Source organism: Gekko japonicus, unplaced genomic scaffold (genome assembly GCF_001447785.1).
Source record: "Gekko japonicus isolate JY-2015 unplaced genomic scaffold, Gekko_japonicus_V1.1 scaffold3696, whole genome shotgun sequence".
In the NCBI taxonomy this organism is placed as follows: Eukaryota; Metazoa; Chordata; class Lepidosauria; order Squamata; family Gekkonidae; genus Gekko; species Gekko japonicus.
This window is the reverse complement of record NW_015171611.1, coordinates 80,566-96,914: the sequence shown is the minus strand read 5'-3', so window position 1 is coordinate 96,914 and position 16,349 is coordinate 80,566. Positions and strand designations below refer to the sequence as shown.

Sequence of the window (16,349 nt, the reverse complement as noted above, 5' to 3'; positions counted from 1 at the left end):
TGGGAAGGAGGGGGGGGGGAGATTTTGGAAATACACATTCCTCTGCTCTTCCAGTACAGATTCCTACCTGCCTTCTCTGGTTAGCCTTAACTGTGGTTTAACATTGCTTCTACCAACCACTGTTTGACAAGCAGGAGCCACCTTTGGGAAACCTTCACTCCCCCGTACCTCTCTGGCCCAAACCAGGGTTAATGCAAGCCAAGTTCCCTCTTAAGAAGAAGAAGAAAAGGAGGATATTGGATTTATACTCCGACCTTCACTACCTGAAGGAGTCTCAGAGCGGTTTACAATCTCCTTTCCCTTCTCCTCCTCACAAAAGACACCCTGTGAGGTAGGTGGGGCTGAGAGAGCTCTTTAGAGAACTGCCCTTGAGAGAACCACTCTGAAACAACTTATGACTGTCCCAAGGTCACGCCAGCAGCTGCATGTGGAGGAGCGGGGAATCAAACCCGGTTCTCCCAGATTACAGTCCACACTCTTAACCATTACACCAAACTGGCTCTCCCAAAACAAAACAAACCAATCCCTGCAAATGCAGAACTGTCCTGATGTAAACTAGGCTGTGCAAGCAACATGACTGCATTATTCTTTTTATCAACATGGCCATCAGTATACGCTTTAGGGAACATTGTCTACTCAATGCTGTTGACCTTCAAGAGACATTTATCTTCTTGTTACCGGCCATACCTGACGGAAAATTCCCTTTGCTAGCTGGAACAATCTCTGCCATAACTACTGCTTTACAAACAATTATTTCACCCTCCACAGTGCCTCCCCTCACCCACATTAATTAGTTAAGCATTATATTAATGCGCCCGCGACCTAGTCCAGCAGAGTCCAGATCCAGAAGAGGGATCTCTGTTTTTCCAATCACCATCTTTAAGGTCAAAAGGATAAGCCCTGCAAGGAAGGGTAAGATCACCGCGCTTTTCAGCTCTGCAGGACTGGAGACTGCAGCCTCAGCAGCTTTTACCTTTCTTACCAGCAAGGTACGTCTCAATTAAAACCGGTCTTGGTCATTTGATATATGAAGCCCACATGCACGCACGATGACTGATGAAATTGCCCGTGAAATAGCAACCCCAACAGGAATCGTAACTGGATAGAATAATAGGCATCCAGGCTCTTATAGGCCTCTGCCTCCTCCAGCCTCTTCCAAAATCCCTCCGGGGAGCATCCAGAGGAGAATGTCCAGTCTTTCAACTCCCACTTTAAACGATGGCTTCAGTTTGTGGTTGAGATGGAAACCCAGGCTGGCGTTAATCACGATCCACGCCAGAGAGAGAAGGAGGGACAACATGGGAGGATACATTTTTGAGACTGGCTCCTGATTTACAAAGCGCAGATGGATGCAAACTGTTGTTCACTGCACTGGGCTGCAGGATTCTGAGGGGAAACAACAGGAACAGAACCAAGCAGGGCTTTTTTGGTAGAAAAAGCCCAGCAGGAACTCATTAGCATAATAGGCCATGCCCAACAGAAGAAACTCATTAACATATTAGGCCACACCCTGGCAGAGCAACTCATTAGCATATTAGACCACACCCCCACATTACCAGAAGTGTGGTCATCCAGCCACACCCACCTTTTGCTTGTTATTCTGTTTACCTTGTTTGTTGCCAAAACCCAGGGCTTTTTTGTAGCAGGAACCCTTTGCATGTTAGGCCCCCCCCCCAATGTAGTCAATCCTAATGAGTTTCTGCTGTTGGGTGTGGCCTATTATGCTAATGAGTTCCTGCTGGGCGTGGCCAACTTGGGAGCCAGCCGGAACCAAGTGTGTAGCCGTTTCGGCCTGAAGCAACAGAACAAGGTTTGAATCCAGGGACACCTTTAAGACTACCAAAGTTTAATTCTGGGTATACGTTTTTGTGTGCATGCACCCCTCCTTCAGATACCTGATGGAGTGTGCATGCACCCGAAAGCTTATACCCAGAATTAAACTTTCTTGGTCTTAAAGGTGCCACTGGACTCAAACTCCGTTCAGCCAGGTGGTAGAAAGATAGAAGTAAGAAGAGGGCGAGATAAGAGCTCCCTGCAAACTCTCCTGGCTTGCGCGGGGACCCCAGGGGGGGGGGGATGGTGCTGCATCTCAGAGGGCCCCCCCCCCCAATGGCAGGTCCTTGGAACCCAGAGAGCAACGCGGCACTCTAGGCCAACAGCACTGTGCCAGATGGCTTTCCAGAGGCCACACTCCGCCGTCTAAGAATACTTTCACCTGCTACTGCACTAGGTCCGGGGAGCGGAAGGAGATACTAAGCTTACTTCTCCTTCCATTTGACCTAGAGCTCAGAATGGCTTTTAGTTCATTCTTTAAGTCTAAGGGGCGCCAGCTCCACGACGGATGCAAGACTAAGCAGGACAACAGTCAGCAAGCTCACTCCCTCAGTCCCAAATCCAATGCACAGGCTTCCCGCCTCCAGCAACCTAAACTTTCAGCACTAGTCCATTCAGGGCTGCACCTGTATGCTGCTCCTGCTTGTCAGGGATTTTCTTCGATAGTATTGTCAGCACACAACTGTTGGCCTGGAGGGGCTCTTTAGGGGGTTGGAGATAAAGGGACTGTACTGACCCCATACAATTTGGGGGCACATAGAATCATAGAGTTGGAAGGGACCTCCAGGGTCCTTTAGTCCAACCCCCTGCACAATCCAGGAAACGCACAAATACCTCCCCCTCCACATCCCCAGTGACCCCCTGTTCCATGCCCAGAAGTTGACAAAAAACCTCCAGGATCCCCGGCCAGACTGACATGGAGAAAATGTGCTTCCTGACCCCAAAGTGGCAATCAGTGTGTAAGAAAGGGCCACAAGAATGAAGCACTGATGCAACCCTTCCTGCCCTCCTTCTCATGATCTGCCTAAATTCACACAATCAGCATTGCTGTCAGATGGCCATCTAGCCTCTGCTTGAAAACCTTCGAAGAAGGAGAGCCCACCACCTCCCGAGGAAGCCTGTTCCACTGAGGATCCGCTCTGTCTGCCAAAAACTCTTCTGATTTAATTTCTACCCGTTAGTTCTGGTCTGACCTTCTGGGGCAACAGAAAACAACTCCGCGCCATCCTCTATACGACAGCCCTTCAGGTACTTGAAGATGGTTATCGTATAACCTCTAAGTCGTCTCCTCTCCAGGCTTAACATACCCAGCTCCTTCAATCTTTCCTCATAGGTCTCCAGACCCCTCACCATCTTTGTTGCCCTTTTCTGGACATGTTCCAGCTTGTCAATATCCTTCTTAAATCGTGGTGCCCAAAACTGAACATAAACATATATAGGGTTTGTTTGGGGTACCAATTGGTAAAGACCCTCTACAACAGCCTTTGACTCTGTTCATGTCTTCATGTCCCCTTTCGTGTTAAAAAACATACATACATATACACACGCAAACATACACATGGGAGGGATAGATCCTAATAATCTATTCAGTATTATACAATCACTACAATTTTGGGGGAAAGCTTTTAAAAAGTCATACTCGAGAATACACTGAAAGAAGAACTCCGTCAAAAAGAAGCAAGTTGTAGGTCTATCAACATTCTGAATATTCTATGTTTTACAAGTCCGTTGACATTGGCTGCAGCTGTCAGCAACCAGATACCTGTACTTCATACTATTAAATGAGAAGTCATACTTGTTTCTCCACCCGCAATATAATAACACGGTAGCTGGAAGACAAAGTAACCTAGAAACTATAAAACCCCCCCCCCCCCCCCCCAGTATATATGACTTAAGAAGGACCAGTGCATTTGCCTGCCCTTAGTAGCAATGGACATTTAAAAGCCCCTGGATCTTTGTGATTTTTGTTCACCCTGCTGGGCAGCTGAGGAGAAATTTTTAATCTGCCACTATGGTTCTAACCAGTTCGTCACACTGAAAAACTGACTTAATGATGCAGCTCTGCTATGAACCAGTAAACGGAGAAAAATCACCCAGTTCTTGCATCTTGCCGTGTGCCTTTCCTATATATGACTAGATGAAGTGATTATAATTAAACAGCCCTCCTGGATACATATTTCATTACAGCAAAAAGGTTTTCTGAGATTGAGAAAAAAATATGTTCATTTTTTACTTAAGGTCCAGTGTCTTTTATGCAGCCACTGTATTATGGAGTAGCCACAGCATGCGAGAGCCACTTGTGTAGATTCTCCTATTTTATACAGAGAGTCTCTCCATTTCAGATGCGTTACAGGGCTTTCCTATGCAGACAGTAGGGTAGCACTGTGCAAAGGGCTTCACAAAGTTACTTGGGTAAATTATCGGGGACTGTGGTGAGTACTACTGTATATAGTTTGCCGTGAGTTGGATATTGTTGTGTAGTTTTGCATCATTTAATGTGTTTTGTTAACACGTATGCCTTACTTCAGTTCTGTTTTTTAGACTTCTGGTTGGTTCTACAACCCGAATCCTATTTCATTGCTCATTGAATGTCCCATCTTTTTGATGGTATTGGGTCACTCTGGGTAATCCACCTCGAGTCCCAGTGAGAAAGGTGGATTATAAATAACATTAAAAAGTAAATAAATAAATAAATGTTGTGGGCTGTTGCAATGTAGAAGCATTTCCACCGGTGTCCATAACAGAAGTATCAACTCTTATGCCCAGATCCTTATCTAATACCGCACTATGGCTGCGGTCACACGGAGCATTAGGCACGCTAGAGGGACGGAAGATAGGCGGATTTTCCGGGCGCGATCTCACCGCCACATCTGGGAAGCGTCGAGCTCCCGTGGCAAACCCGAGGCTTCCCGCAGAAGATGCGCAGTAAAAAACTAGTACCTCGGAGGTACTAGTTTCCTGAAACCGCGGGGCAAGGGCGGGCGTATGATCGCGTTTCCGGTGGTAGTTCCACCGCCCGCCCATGTCCCCTCGCAAAAAGTTTTTTTTTTCAGAGTCTCCACGGATGCGCACAAGCACCCAAGGGAGCATGCGCACATTTGAGTTAAAAAAAACAAACCAACCCCGTTTGCCCTGCACCCCGCTTCTTTGCCACGCCGCAGGACTATGGAGTGATCGGCACCTCCCCCCTACCACGGGACCTGCACGGGACCTCCATGGTAGGTCTACTCGCGCAACTGCATGGTTTTTAGCCCCGGGGCAAACAGCCACGCTCCCCCCTCGCATTTTTCTGCCCGTGTGCCCGCGAGCTCCAGAAGATTAAAACACTTCCCCTTCCTTGCCCAGCAAAGGGATTTCTCTGAATGGATGCCAAATATACAGCATACATTTGGGGAATCCCTGTTCAGCCAGCCGAATCAGATTAGGGAATCTGATTCGGCAGGCCCAAATTATGCCGAATAGGCATTATTCGGTTTGTTTTTTGGTTCGTCTGAACCAAATGCACATCCCTAACTGGTGGCTCTGGATGAGGGTGCGCATTGGAAGCCGCCTCAAAAGATCCATCTGGCCAGGTCCATTGGGTACAGATAAGCACTGCAATACGGATAGAGATATCCACAGTTTCAAAACCAAAGAAAAGCCCTGCTGTAACAGACCAAAGGATCAGGCCTAGCCCAGTTTCCTGTTTCCAACTATGGCAAGTCAAAGGCTTCCAGGAAGCAAACGTGAAGACAACAAGACCTCGACTAACTGAAAACTCATGTGAATTCCTCACATCTCTCCCATCCTGGCTTCGGTAGCCCATGGGAAAGCGCCTATTTTGTGCTGACTCTGGTTTGATTACAGCATTGCAAGACGCTGACAACTCTCAGCATAATGCTGGAACTGGGCTCTGTTTTCCCTCCTCTCCGAATCTCAAGTTTTCAGCATTCCAAACTGGATTCTATCTGTGCAGTTCTTTGGAAGGTGTAATAAAAGGAATGAGGATTCAGCAAGAGGCCATCAGTGCAATCCAATGCAGAGTTATTCCAGTCCAAGCCCATTGGTTTCAATGAGCTTAGGCTGGAGTAATTCTGCACGGTATTGCACTGTAAACTTTGTGATATGTCGACAAGGCTGTAGAGCTGAATGAAGAGGGACTGAACACTCATGTCAAAGACAGCGTACTGATACCTTCTGTTCGAACGCTGCCGCTCCTTCCACTTCATGGGCTTTTGGTCTTGGCTTGCTTTCCTCGGAAGTGTTCCAGCTCATCTTTTTCATGCTGACAGGCACAGAGGTTTTAGATGCATCAACTGCTAGCTTGCTAGCCTCTTGCAAAGATTTCTGATGCGATGCTAAGGATATCGTTTGCTCTTCAGTACGGACAGAACTTTGCATTTTTGGTTTCACAGTTTCCTTGTCGCTCTGCTTTCCTAGACCATTTGCAGACTCCTGAGCAAAAGGCTTAGTCTTTGCCTCCATTGTTGGGTCAGAGTAGTTGCCATTGGCTTCCAATTTTCCAGCTTCTCCTTTGAAATATGAGGTAATAGAATCTCTGCATTGGTCGGGCCTGGAAAAGACAAAATGAATGAGTTCCTTGCATTCGTCAGCACAGTGGAGAATTTGGATTAAAAAGAAAACAATGTCAAAACAAAAATCCTGGTAGCAGCTTTAGTTACGGGCAACTCGACAGCATGCAAATTGGTGCTGTCTATTTTTTCAAATTTTTCGGGTTTGGATCTACTGAACCCGAAAACTTTTGGTATTTGATGATATTCCCGAATTCCAATATCGATATGATACTGGGGTTCAGGAATTATCGGACTAGCTAATTTATTCAGCTCAATTATACCCTACGGGGACTGTCCCCATAGGGTATAATAATCCCCCCCTTGAAGGGGGGGGGTTCCTGTCACTGAAGGGAAGGCAAATTGCCTTTGTGGCGCAACTCCAGAGAAGTTTAAAGTTTAAATCACCCCCCGGAGTTGCACTGCAGAGGCGGCATGCTCCCGTCACTGAAGGGAAGGCAATTTGTGGGCAGGCGAGCCAGGAAAGGCCTGGAGTCAGCCCCCCCTACCTTCCCTGGCCTGCCCCTTGAGATAGGCAAGCCAGGGAAGGCCTGGAAAGAGCAGGGAGGCATTTTAAATGCCTCCCCATGCTTTCTACAGCCCACTGGCCGAAGCAGGGGGGAAGGGAAAGTGTTTAAATTTAAAACACTTTCCCTTGCTTCTGGGGCTCATGCTGCCTTCGTGGTATGACTCCCTGGCAAGGGAAGTTATATCTTTCCTTGGCTGGGGAGTCACTCCACTGAGGCGGCACGAGCTCCAGAAGATTAAAACACTTCCCCTTCCTTGCCCAGCAAAGGGATTTCTCTGAATGGATGCCAAATATACAGCATACATTTGGGGAATCCCTGTTCAGCCAGCCGAATCAGATTAGGGAATCTGATTCGGCAGGCCCAAATTATGCCGAATAGGCATTATTCGGTTTGTTTTTTGGTTCGTCTGAACCAAATGCACATCCCTAACTGGTGGCTCTGGATGAGGGTGCGCATTGGAAGCCGCCTCAAAAGATCCATCTGGCCAGGTCCATTGGGTACAGATAAGCACTGCAATACGGATAGAGATATCCACAGTTTCAAAACCAAAGAAAAGCCCTGCTGTAACAGACCAAAGGATCAGGCCTAGCCCAGTTTCCTGTTTCCAACTATGGCAAGTCAAAGGCTTCCAGGAAGCAAACGTGAAGACAACAAGACCTCCCCTCCCCACAAGAACTGGTATTTCAAGATATACTGTCTAAGAACCTTAATTCAGCCTCCATGGCCATTAGAGGTCCAATCCTCCACGAAGCTGATCTCTTAAGATCACCCAAGTAAGTGGACATCCCAATGTCTTGTGAATTCCATCAAATTAAATCATGCAATGAATGAAAAATTCTTCCTTTCATCTGTCTTGAATCTACCACTCATCTATTTTGTTGCATTCTATTACCACTGGAGATTAAAAAAAATATTTCCTATCTGCTTTCTTCATAGCATACTGCCTGTTCCATGATTCCCCACTCCCGTGTCCTCTTTTTTTTAACTAAAAACCCCCAAACATTCTAGCCTTTTATTCTACAGAAAGGGTTCTAACCCCTTCATCATTTTAGTTGCACTTTTCTGCACCTCTGCTATCTCTGACACTCTTTTCTCAGATGACTTGACTATAAACTAGATACAGTACACAGAATTCCATATGTGCTGCACCCCAGATTTATGACTATTGTGCAGCCATTTTTGTTTCAATTCCTTCCATAATAATATGACTTTCCTTCATATATTTTTTTATATATATATATATATAATAAAATGAATGAACAAATAATTAAAAAAATTAGATTCCTAAAGATTCATGTAAATATTCATAAATATTCATTATATTTATATACTTCATCCAAACAGAAACCACCAGCCTGAAAACATCACTGTTATTTAGAAACCCAAACTGTTTGGCTAAATTTATTACAATAAGAATGTATCTGCCTAAGGCCTTTCCTACCTGTTATCCAGCCGATCTAGCAATTCACCGCTTATTTTGCGTGCCGGCGTTGGTTGTTCTACGTTGACACCGGAGCCTTCGCTCTGCCAACCTGTAATTGAAGACATTTCCTGTTCTGCCTGCTGAACATACTTAAGAATAAAACACACTTTTTCTTCCGTCATCTCCTCAGACTCAACTAACTCTTCAAGGTGAATGTCTTCAAACAGAGATTTAAGCTTTTCTTCCGTCATCTCCTCATCAGTACCAGACTTTTCTCTCTCATGCTGTTCAGTTCTTATTAAGGTTGGACTAGACTCTTTGCTTAGAGTTTGCTCTAATATTCCAGCATAACTACCAAGGTACCGAGGGCAGGTATTAAGGTCCATTTCTTCCATCTGGATCTGGCCTACATCTTTAGATGTTCCTTCTCTAGGCACTGAGAAATCACGCTTGCATTCTTCCAGTGATGTGTCTTCTTCTGTCACCACTGGAGGTACTGCTGCTGTATCATCTATATTTCCCTGCGAAGTTACTACCACGTCACTCAGTCTACTGGGAGTTCTAAAGGGTGACTCTATGCTAGAGAAATCGCTAAAGAAATCATCTTGATGGGAAGGGGTGGGCGGCACGAAGCGCAGCCCAGTGGGAGTTTCCAGTTCCACTTGAATGGTGGGATAACCTAAGGAAGACAGTACATTTGGACTGATTGCAATGCAACATGGAGCGACATGTAAGCAAGCATGCAAAATGGCTGATTAACTGTAAAAAGTAAGAGAAATGCATGAGATGATTGCCATTTAATCATGAATGTAATAATGGATGTAACTTCCTAAGAGAACACAGCAAAACTTAAATCCATAAGATTGCTATCACTGTATAGCTTACTGCTTTTTAGTCTATCACGTGCATTACTGAAAGTTTTTAGTAATTGGGTTTCCAGCTATTTTCATGACTCCATAGCTACAGAATTTTCTCCTCCAACCAGCAAATGCACTGAATCTGGGTTAGCGCTAGCTGTCCTCGTATATCAGTGATGGCCAGATTACATTTCTACTTTTATTTTGATTGATGCACATTGTATAAATGTTATGCATAGAAGTGCATTACATTGCAAAATTGCCAAGTTTTCTTATAGGCCTCTTTAAATGGCCTAATTTTTGTTTTTGCCTATTACACTTGCCAAATACCATTACTGATGCCATGTACAGAGATACTTCAGTTTAATCACTACACCATGGAAGTACAGCAGCTGCAAAAACGGAAAGCCCACCTCAATGAGGACAGAAAAGTGTGGCATAACACAACGGAGCAAATTCTAAAAGGGCATCAGCTACAAACTACAGTTCGAGGGGGGGGGATCTAAATATAAATTTCGGGAACGGTAAAGCTATATAGACGGGAGGAGTGTGACGAGTAAGGAGATCTCGGTGATCGTGGAGACTGAGGCGATCTTGGTGACATGGGTACAATCAGAAAAACTGATCAAAAAAAGAGAGAAAAGAAAAGGTAAGCAATGGAAAACATGAGGACAATCACTCTCTTCAGCAGGGATGGCCAACTGCAGGCCCATTGTCCAGATCAGGTTTTAAAACATCGTACATGGCCCCCTTCATCAAATTGGACCTAAGATATAGTCAAATTTTTTTGGCTCCCAGTATTTTACATACTTTTAAAATTGCACATTCTGAAACACCATAGGATAGCTCCTGAGGAGTACCGCCCTTTCTGTAGCACTCCAATCAACGACCCACAAACCACCCAAGCATGTATAATCCATACCTGCAAAGCTCTTATTCTAAGTGATGCCGCCTTTGTTCTAGAACCCGACCCTTTGTGATGGAGCCATACTGTATGCTGAAACACTTCAGACAACCTGCGCTAGTGCTAGAAGACTATGAGACATACAGAAGTTGGCCATTCTTGCTCGAGTGGTCAAACTCAGCACAGAGAAATGGAATGACAGTGGACTGTAAATCATACTCCCACGTGGAGACATTAGTCTCAACGGTTCGAATGAGCGGGGTGGAGGACCTCACTGGGAGGCTGTCTTGCCTAGCGAGGGATGTGCGGCTTTTCTGAATCAACTGAGAGGAAGTTAAAATTCAGTCTGGTCTTGGCGAGGACAAGCCGCTCACAGGAGATTCAGAGGAGAAGAAGGACAGAAAGGAGCACAGAGAAGCACATCGTCTTCGGAAAGGACCCTTTGCTTGTGATCAAAAGGCACAGGTAACATTTCAAGAGGAGATGTCTTAAAATGTCCACAGAGCTTTCTGCAATGAAATGACCCGTTGTGCTGTTTGTAAATGAATTAAGCTCATTATGTTCGGCACAGCTAGAAGACCCTCGCAAAAGCCAGCAAAAACATTTATGTGAAAACAAAAGCAAAGAGAGAGAGGGAAAAAAATCCCTTGCACAGTGATTAGAATAACATATCTTAAAAGAAGACGCCAAAGGATTTAGAAAGTCAGTTCACATCAATTCGTATAACCTCTGGTGGTGTAGGGCGGGATATAAATTAGAATATAAATAAATATATATAAAAAAATAACTGGTGCTGCTTCACTTAGATGTCTATTTGCAGAAGAAAAGCTTTACCAGTGAAACACAAAACCGAAACATAACAGGGGTTGAAAACCCAGTGTAAATCTGTGCATTGACAGGCCTATTTGAGTTTCATAATCACAAATGGCTAATTTTTGCACACAAAGCAACCAACCGTTGCAATTGCACTGGAGGGACTTGTCTGTTCGTAACTTTATGCTGATGTACTTCAGAAGAAGCCAATGGAGCCCAAACCACTTTAAGAGCTCATTACAAAACACCCTAAATTTTATCTTGGGGGGAAAAATAGATCTTTGTAGTGGTAAAAGAAGTTTAATCTCTCATGCGAAGAGTCGGACTCGACTGTGCGACTGAACAACAACACTTCGGAAGAAGCCAATGGAGCCCAAACCACTTTAAGAGCTCATTACAAAACACCCTAAATTGTATCTTGGAAGGAAAACAGATCTTTGTAGTGGGAAAAGAAGTTTCATCTCTTATGTCTCACTTTATTTATTTATTATTTAAACTTATAAACCGCCCTCCGCCGAGTACATAGGGCTCAGGGTGGTACACATCAAGGAATAAGAACATTCATAAATAATAATAAAACAGTTTAAATGATACCTAAAAAGTCACAGATGGCACAATAGTCCAATTGTGTTACTGCTTTGCAGGGATGGTGGAGAAGAAGCAGGAAAGGGGAGGGGAAGGGAGTGCCAGAAAGATGGTACCCGTCGCCATCCTCAACCAAAAGCCTGACGGAATATCTCTGCCTTGCAGGCCCTGCAGAACTGCACCAAGTCCCACAGGTGTCCTTTGGCAGAGAGTTCCACCAGGTAGGAGCCAGGGAAGAAAAGACCCTGGCTCCGGTTGAGGACAGCTGGACATCTTTTGGGATGGGGACCACCAGTAGGTTGTCCTCTGCAGAGCGTAACGCTCTTCGGGGGACACACCAGAGGAGATGGCCCCATAGATATGTGGGTCCCTGACCGCTCAAGGCCTTAAAGGTCAATACCAGAACCTTGAACCTGACTCGGTACTCCACTGGAAGCCAGTGCACCTGATGCAGCACAGGTTGAATATGTGCAGTCCATGACGTTCCAGTCAGGATTCACACCGCTGCGTTCTGGAACGGTTGGAGTTTCTGGATCAGTCTCAAAGGGAGGCAGGCCAGCATAGAGTGAGTTACAGTAGTCCAATCTGGAGGTGACCGTTGCATGGATTACATTGGCTAGGTCGGGGTGAGACAGGAAGGGGGCCAGTTGCCTCACCTGGTGTAGCTGGAAAAAAGCCAGCTTGGCAATATTTGTGATCTGGGCCTCCATTGATAAGGAGGCATCCAGAACCACAACCAAACTCCTGATGGTTTGTGCCGGTATTAAGGGCGCACCATCAACTATAGGGAGTTGGTACCTCAGCTCATAATCCCCCCCCCCCAGCCACAGAACCTCTGTCTTGGTTGGATTCAGTCTTGGCTGGTTCTTCTTCAGCCATCCCACCATGGCTTCCAACCCATCAGCCAGATTTTGTGGGGCAGCATCCGGGTGAGCACCCATCAACAGACATAGCTGGGTGTCATCAGTGTACTGGTGACCCCCCCAGCCCGAAACTCCGCTCCAGCTGGGTGAGGGGGGGTGCACGTAGATGTTAAACAACATCGAAAAGAGGACCGCCCCCTGAGGGACCCCACATATTAACGGGTATCTAGTTGACATCCTCTCTCCTAGTGCAACTCTCTGTTCCCAACCTTGGAGAAATGAGGTGAGCCACTTCAAGACTACCCCATGGACTCCTATGTCGGCGAGGGGGTGGGTCAGACAGTTGTGATCGACCATGCCCAACACTGCTGTAAGATCGAACAGTAACAGCAGTGCTGACTTGCCTCGGTCCAGCTGTGTGGGGAGGTCATCCATGAAGGTGACCAGTGCTGTCTCCATCCCATGGCCAGGGTGGAAACTGGACTGGAATAGGTCCAATGCAGATGCGTCAACTAGGAAGCTCTGGAGCTGCTCAGCTTCTGCTCTCTCAATTACCTTGCCCAGTAACAATAGATTCAAGACTGGGCAGTAATTGGAAGGATCTAAAGGATCCAAAGATGGCTTCTTCAAGAGTGGTACCACCGCAGTCTCTTTTAACCTCTCTGAGTAGACCCCCGAATCCAGGGACAGGTTGATAATGGCCCAATCTGCATCTAGCATTTGCTCCGCTGTTTTACCAAACCCACACTGGAACAGAAAAAGATGTGGCTCAAAACCACATTCAAATACCCCAGGCCGACGCCGTACTGACTGCAGAGTCACCCCTGAATGGCCATAAAATGGCCATAAATCTATGCAGAGTGAAAGCGGCATGCAGTCTGCCATAAAATCCGACAATCAATCAAAGTGAAAGTGGCATGCAACGTAGAGGGGAATTTCTGTTCCAGCGTGGGTTTATCAGACTTCATGGGCGAGCATACATCAGCTCGTTGCCTAGATGGGGCAGGGCTGGAACACCCAGCCGGGACTTCAGAACAGAGTGATCCGACCGTGGCACTTCCATCCTCAACAATCGGATCCGTCTCCACCCCCAAGCCAAAGATCAGGTGCTCGGTGTGTGGGACCTGATACAAACTGGGAGAGACCTAGTGCTGCCATGGAAGAGGCCAGGTCTGACACCTGCAAGGAGGAGGCAGCATTGGCATGGACGTTGAAGTCTCCCAGGACAATCAGTCTTGGGAACTCCAAGACCCAGCTGGCTACCACCTCCAGCAGGCTCACTGGCTGTCTGCTGGTACGCTAGGCCTTCAGTACACCAGAAAAACAGCCATACTCTCCTCAGCGTCCCAGACCAGGCCATCGCAATCAATACTGGCAATCTTTGGGATGGGGAGTGCTCTCTGAAGGAGAGATCCTCCTGAATGAGTATCGCCACCCCAGCCCCTGCCCCTTGGTTTGAGACTGATGGAGAACTGAGAAACCTGGGGGGACCAGTTCGTTCAGGGTGACTGTTTTGCCCTCCCTCACACAGGTCTCGGCCACGCAATTTATTAAATCGAAAGACCCTTCCACGTAATCGAAAGGAAAATAAGACAAATCAAAAGGACTATCACAAGAAACACAGTTACCATCAACAGGATCATGGAAAACATTGTTTTCATCCGCAAAGCTTCTGGTGCCTGAAATGTTTCCATAATCAAATATTGGTCCTTCCAACAGAGTTACGATGTCGATCCGATTGATTTTTGTCAATACAGAGGTTAAGGCATCAGCTGAGGGGGAAAGAACAACAACAAAATAGTCATTCTGTTACTGCTTTGGTGTTTGCACAGTGTTGACAGACAGTAAGCATGTCAAAGGTGAAGGGGAGACATCCGCAGATGCTCAATGGACACACACTGGAGAGCCACAGGGAGTCTCCTGCTCCCTGATGCATGTCCAACAAATGCTCCCAAGCATCTGGAAATGTATTTCACCCTTTGCATTCACCACAGCACATACAGGTGTACCACAGCGCTCCAGAAACGGTGAGTTTGCAGTCCATGTGAGTTTGCAGGTACACGCAAGGTGCCGTAAAAAAACTGTTTAGTCCTGTTGATGTGTCTGCAAGCCGCAAAACCACTCAATCTAAAATGGCTGCGAGAACACACACACAATGTAAGAGCAGCCATACTGGATCAGCATCTAGTCCGGCATCGTGTTTCATAAAGCACACAAACAGATGCCCCCGGAAGGCCTGCAAGCAGGGCACCGAGACCCAAGCCTATCCCTGCAGTGGCCTCCCAAGCCAAGCAGGGAAAGGTTACTTCGCCCGAATATGGAAATCCTGTTTCATCATTGTGGTGGGTGGCAGACTGAAAGGTTGCACCAGGAGAAAGTATAAGGATTTCTTCTTGTTTGGTGTAGTGGTTGAGTGCGCGGACTCTAATCTGGGAGAACCGGGTTTGATTCCCCACTCCTCCTCTTGCAGCTGCTGGATGACCTTGGGCAAGCCATAGTTTTTGAAAGAGCTCTCTCAGCCCCACCTACCTCACAGGGTGTCTGTTGTGGGGAGGGGAAGGGAAAGGACTTTGTAAACTGCTCTGAGACTTTGAGTGAAGGGCGGGGTAGAAATCCAATCTCTTCTTCTAGTTAGGAATCTACCAACATCCCTCCATTTTACTAATAACCCCCCCCCCCCAGCCATAGAGATGTACATGTACATCCGCTGTACTGTATCTGCAACAGGATTCTGTATAGTGCTCTGTGGCCATCAGCCATATAGAAATATGCATCTACCCACAGGGAGGGCTGTGGCTCAGCAGTAGAGCACCTGCTTGGCATGCAGAAGGTCTCAGGTCCAATTCCCACCATCTCCAGTTAAAAGGATTAGGCAGTATGTGATTAAAAGCCCACTGCTTGAGACCCTCCAGATCTGCTGCCAGTCTGAGAAGACGATACCGATCTTGATGAACCAACAGTGTGGTTCAGTATAAGGTAGCTCCATGAGTTAGAATCGTAGAATCACAGAGGTTGGAAGGGGCCGTACAGGCCATCTGGTCCCACCCCCTGCTCAATACAGGATCAGCCTAGAGCATCCCTGACAAATGTTTGTCCAGCTGCTGCTTGAAGACTGCCAATGAAGGGGAGCTCCCCACCACCCCAGGCAGCTGATTCCACTGCTGTGCAACTCTTCCTGTCAAAAGGTTTTCCCTAAGATCCAGCCGGTACCTTCCCGCCCTTAATTTAAACACATGATTGGGAGTCCTCTCCTCTGCTGCCAACAGGAACGGCTCCCTGCCCTCCTCTAAGTGGCAGCCCTTCAGATACTCCAAGAGAGCAATTATGCCTCCCTCCTCAGCCTCCTCTTCTCCAGACTGAACATTCCCAAGTCCCACAGCCTTTCCTCACAGATGTTCATCACAAGGTCTCCAGGTGTTCATCACAAGCTTCCAGGGTTTCTGATACCCACCCTAGCAGCTTCCCTTCTATCCAACAATTTTGAACATGCAAGACACATAAAGAGCTCCCTAATAGCTCGGTGCATGTTCCAGGGTGGGACAATATCCTACAGAGGGATAGAAAGAGATAAGCCCCCTGCTCCTTTTCCTCAGGCCAGCAGGGACTGGAATTGTATACATGGGGCAGGAGAGGGGGGGTAAAGTAACAGAAGGAAGGGGGTGGACCAGGAAGACCTTGAAGGCTGCATACAGATCACACTCCTTCAACTAACTCGTGCCACCTTAGAAGCAGGTCACACATCCATGCACATCATTTGATCACCAAAAGACTCAGTGATACACGAGCGAGTGAACCATAGCTCCATTGGAAAATCGCTATCTATGAGAGGACAATGGGCAGCACGAAAACCTTTCCTGTGATGTCTGATTTGTACCGGCACGTGTGTGAAGTCAGTGTCACAGGACAATGCTGTGATAGGTCTCTGGTGATACTCAGTGGCAGAGCATCTGTTTTGCATGCAGAAGGCCCAGCAGCTACGGGAAAAGGATCA

The 16,349-nt window shown here is 46.7% G+C and overlaps 1 protein-coding gene across 1 annotated transcript in view; it reads right to left on the bottom strand.

Annotated features, from left to right (window-relative positions):
* ANK3 (ankyrin 3, node of Ranvier (ankyrin G)) overlaps positions 1-16,349 on the bottom strand; it is a gene marked incomplete at its 5' end in the record, with an annotated part of 118,114 nt that overhangs the window by 21,840 nt on the left and 79,925 nt on the right. The window contains 3 exons of the mRNA XM_015419925.1: positions 6,007-6,385; positions 8,355-9,015; positions 13,987-14,130. Coding sequence (XP_015275411.1) covers positions 6,007-6,385; positions 8,355-9,015; positions 13,987-14,130 — 1,184 coding nt within the window. The remainder of the gene's footprint in view (positions 1-6,006; positions 6,386-8,354; positions 9,016-13,986; positions 14,131-16,349) is intronic.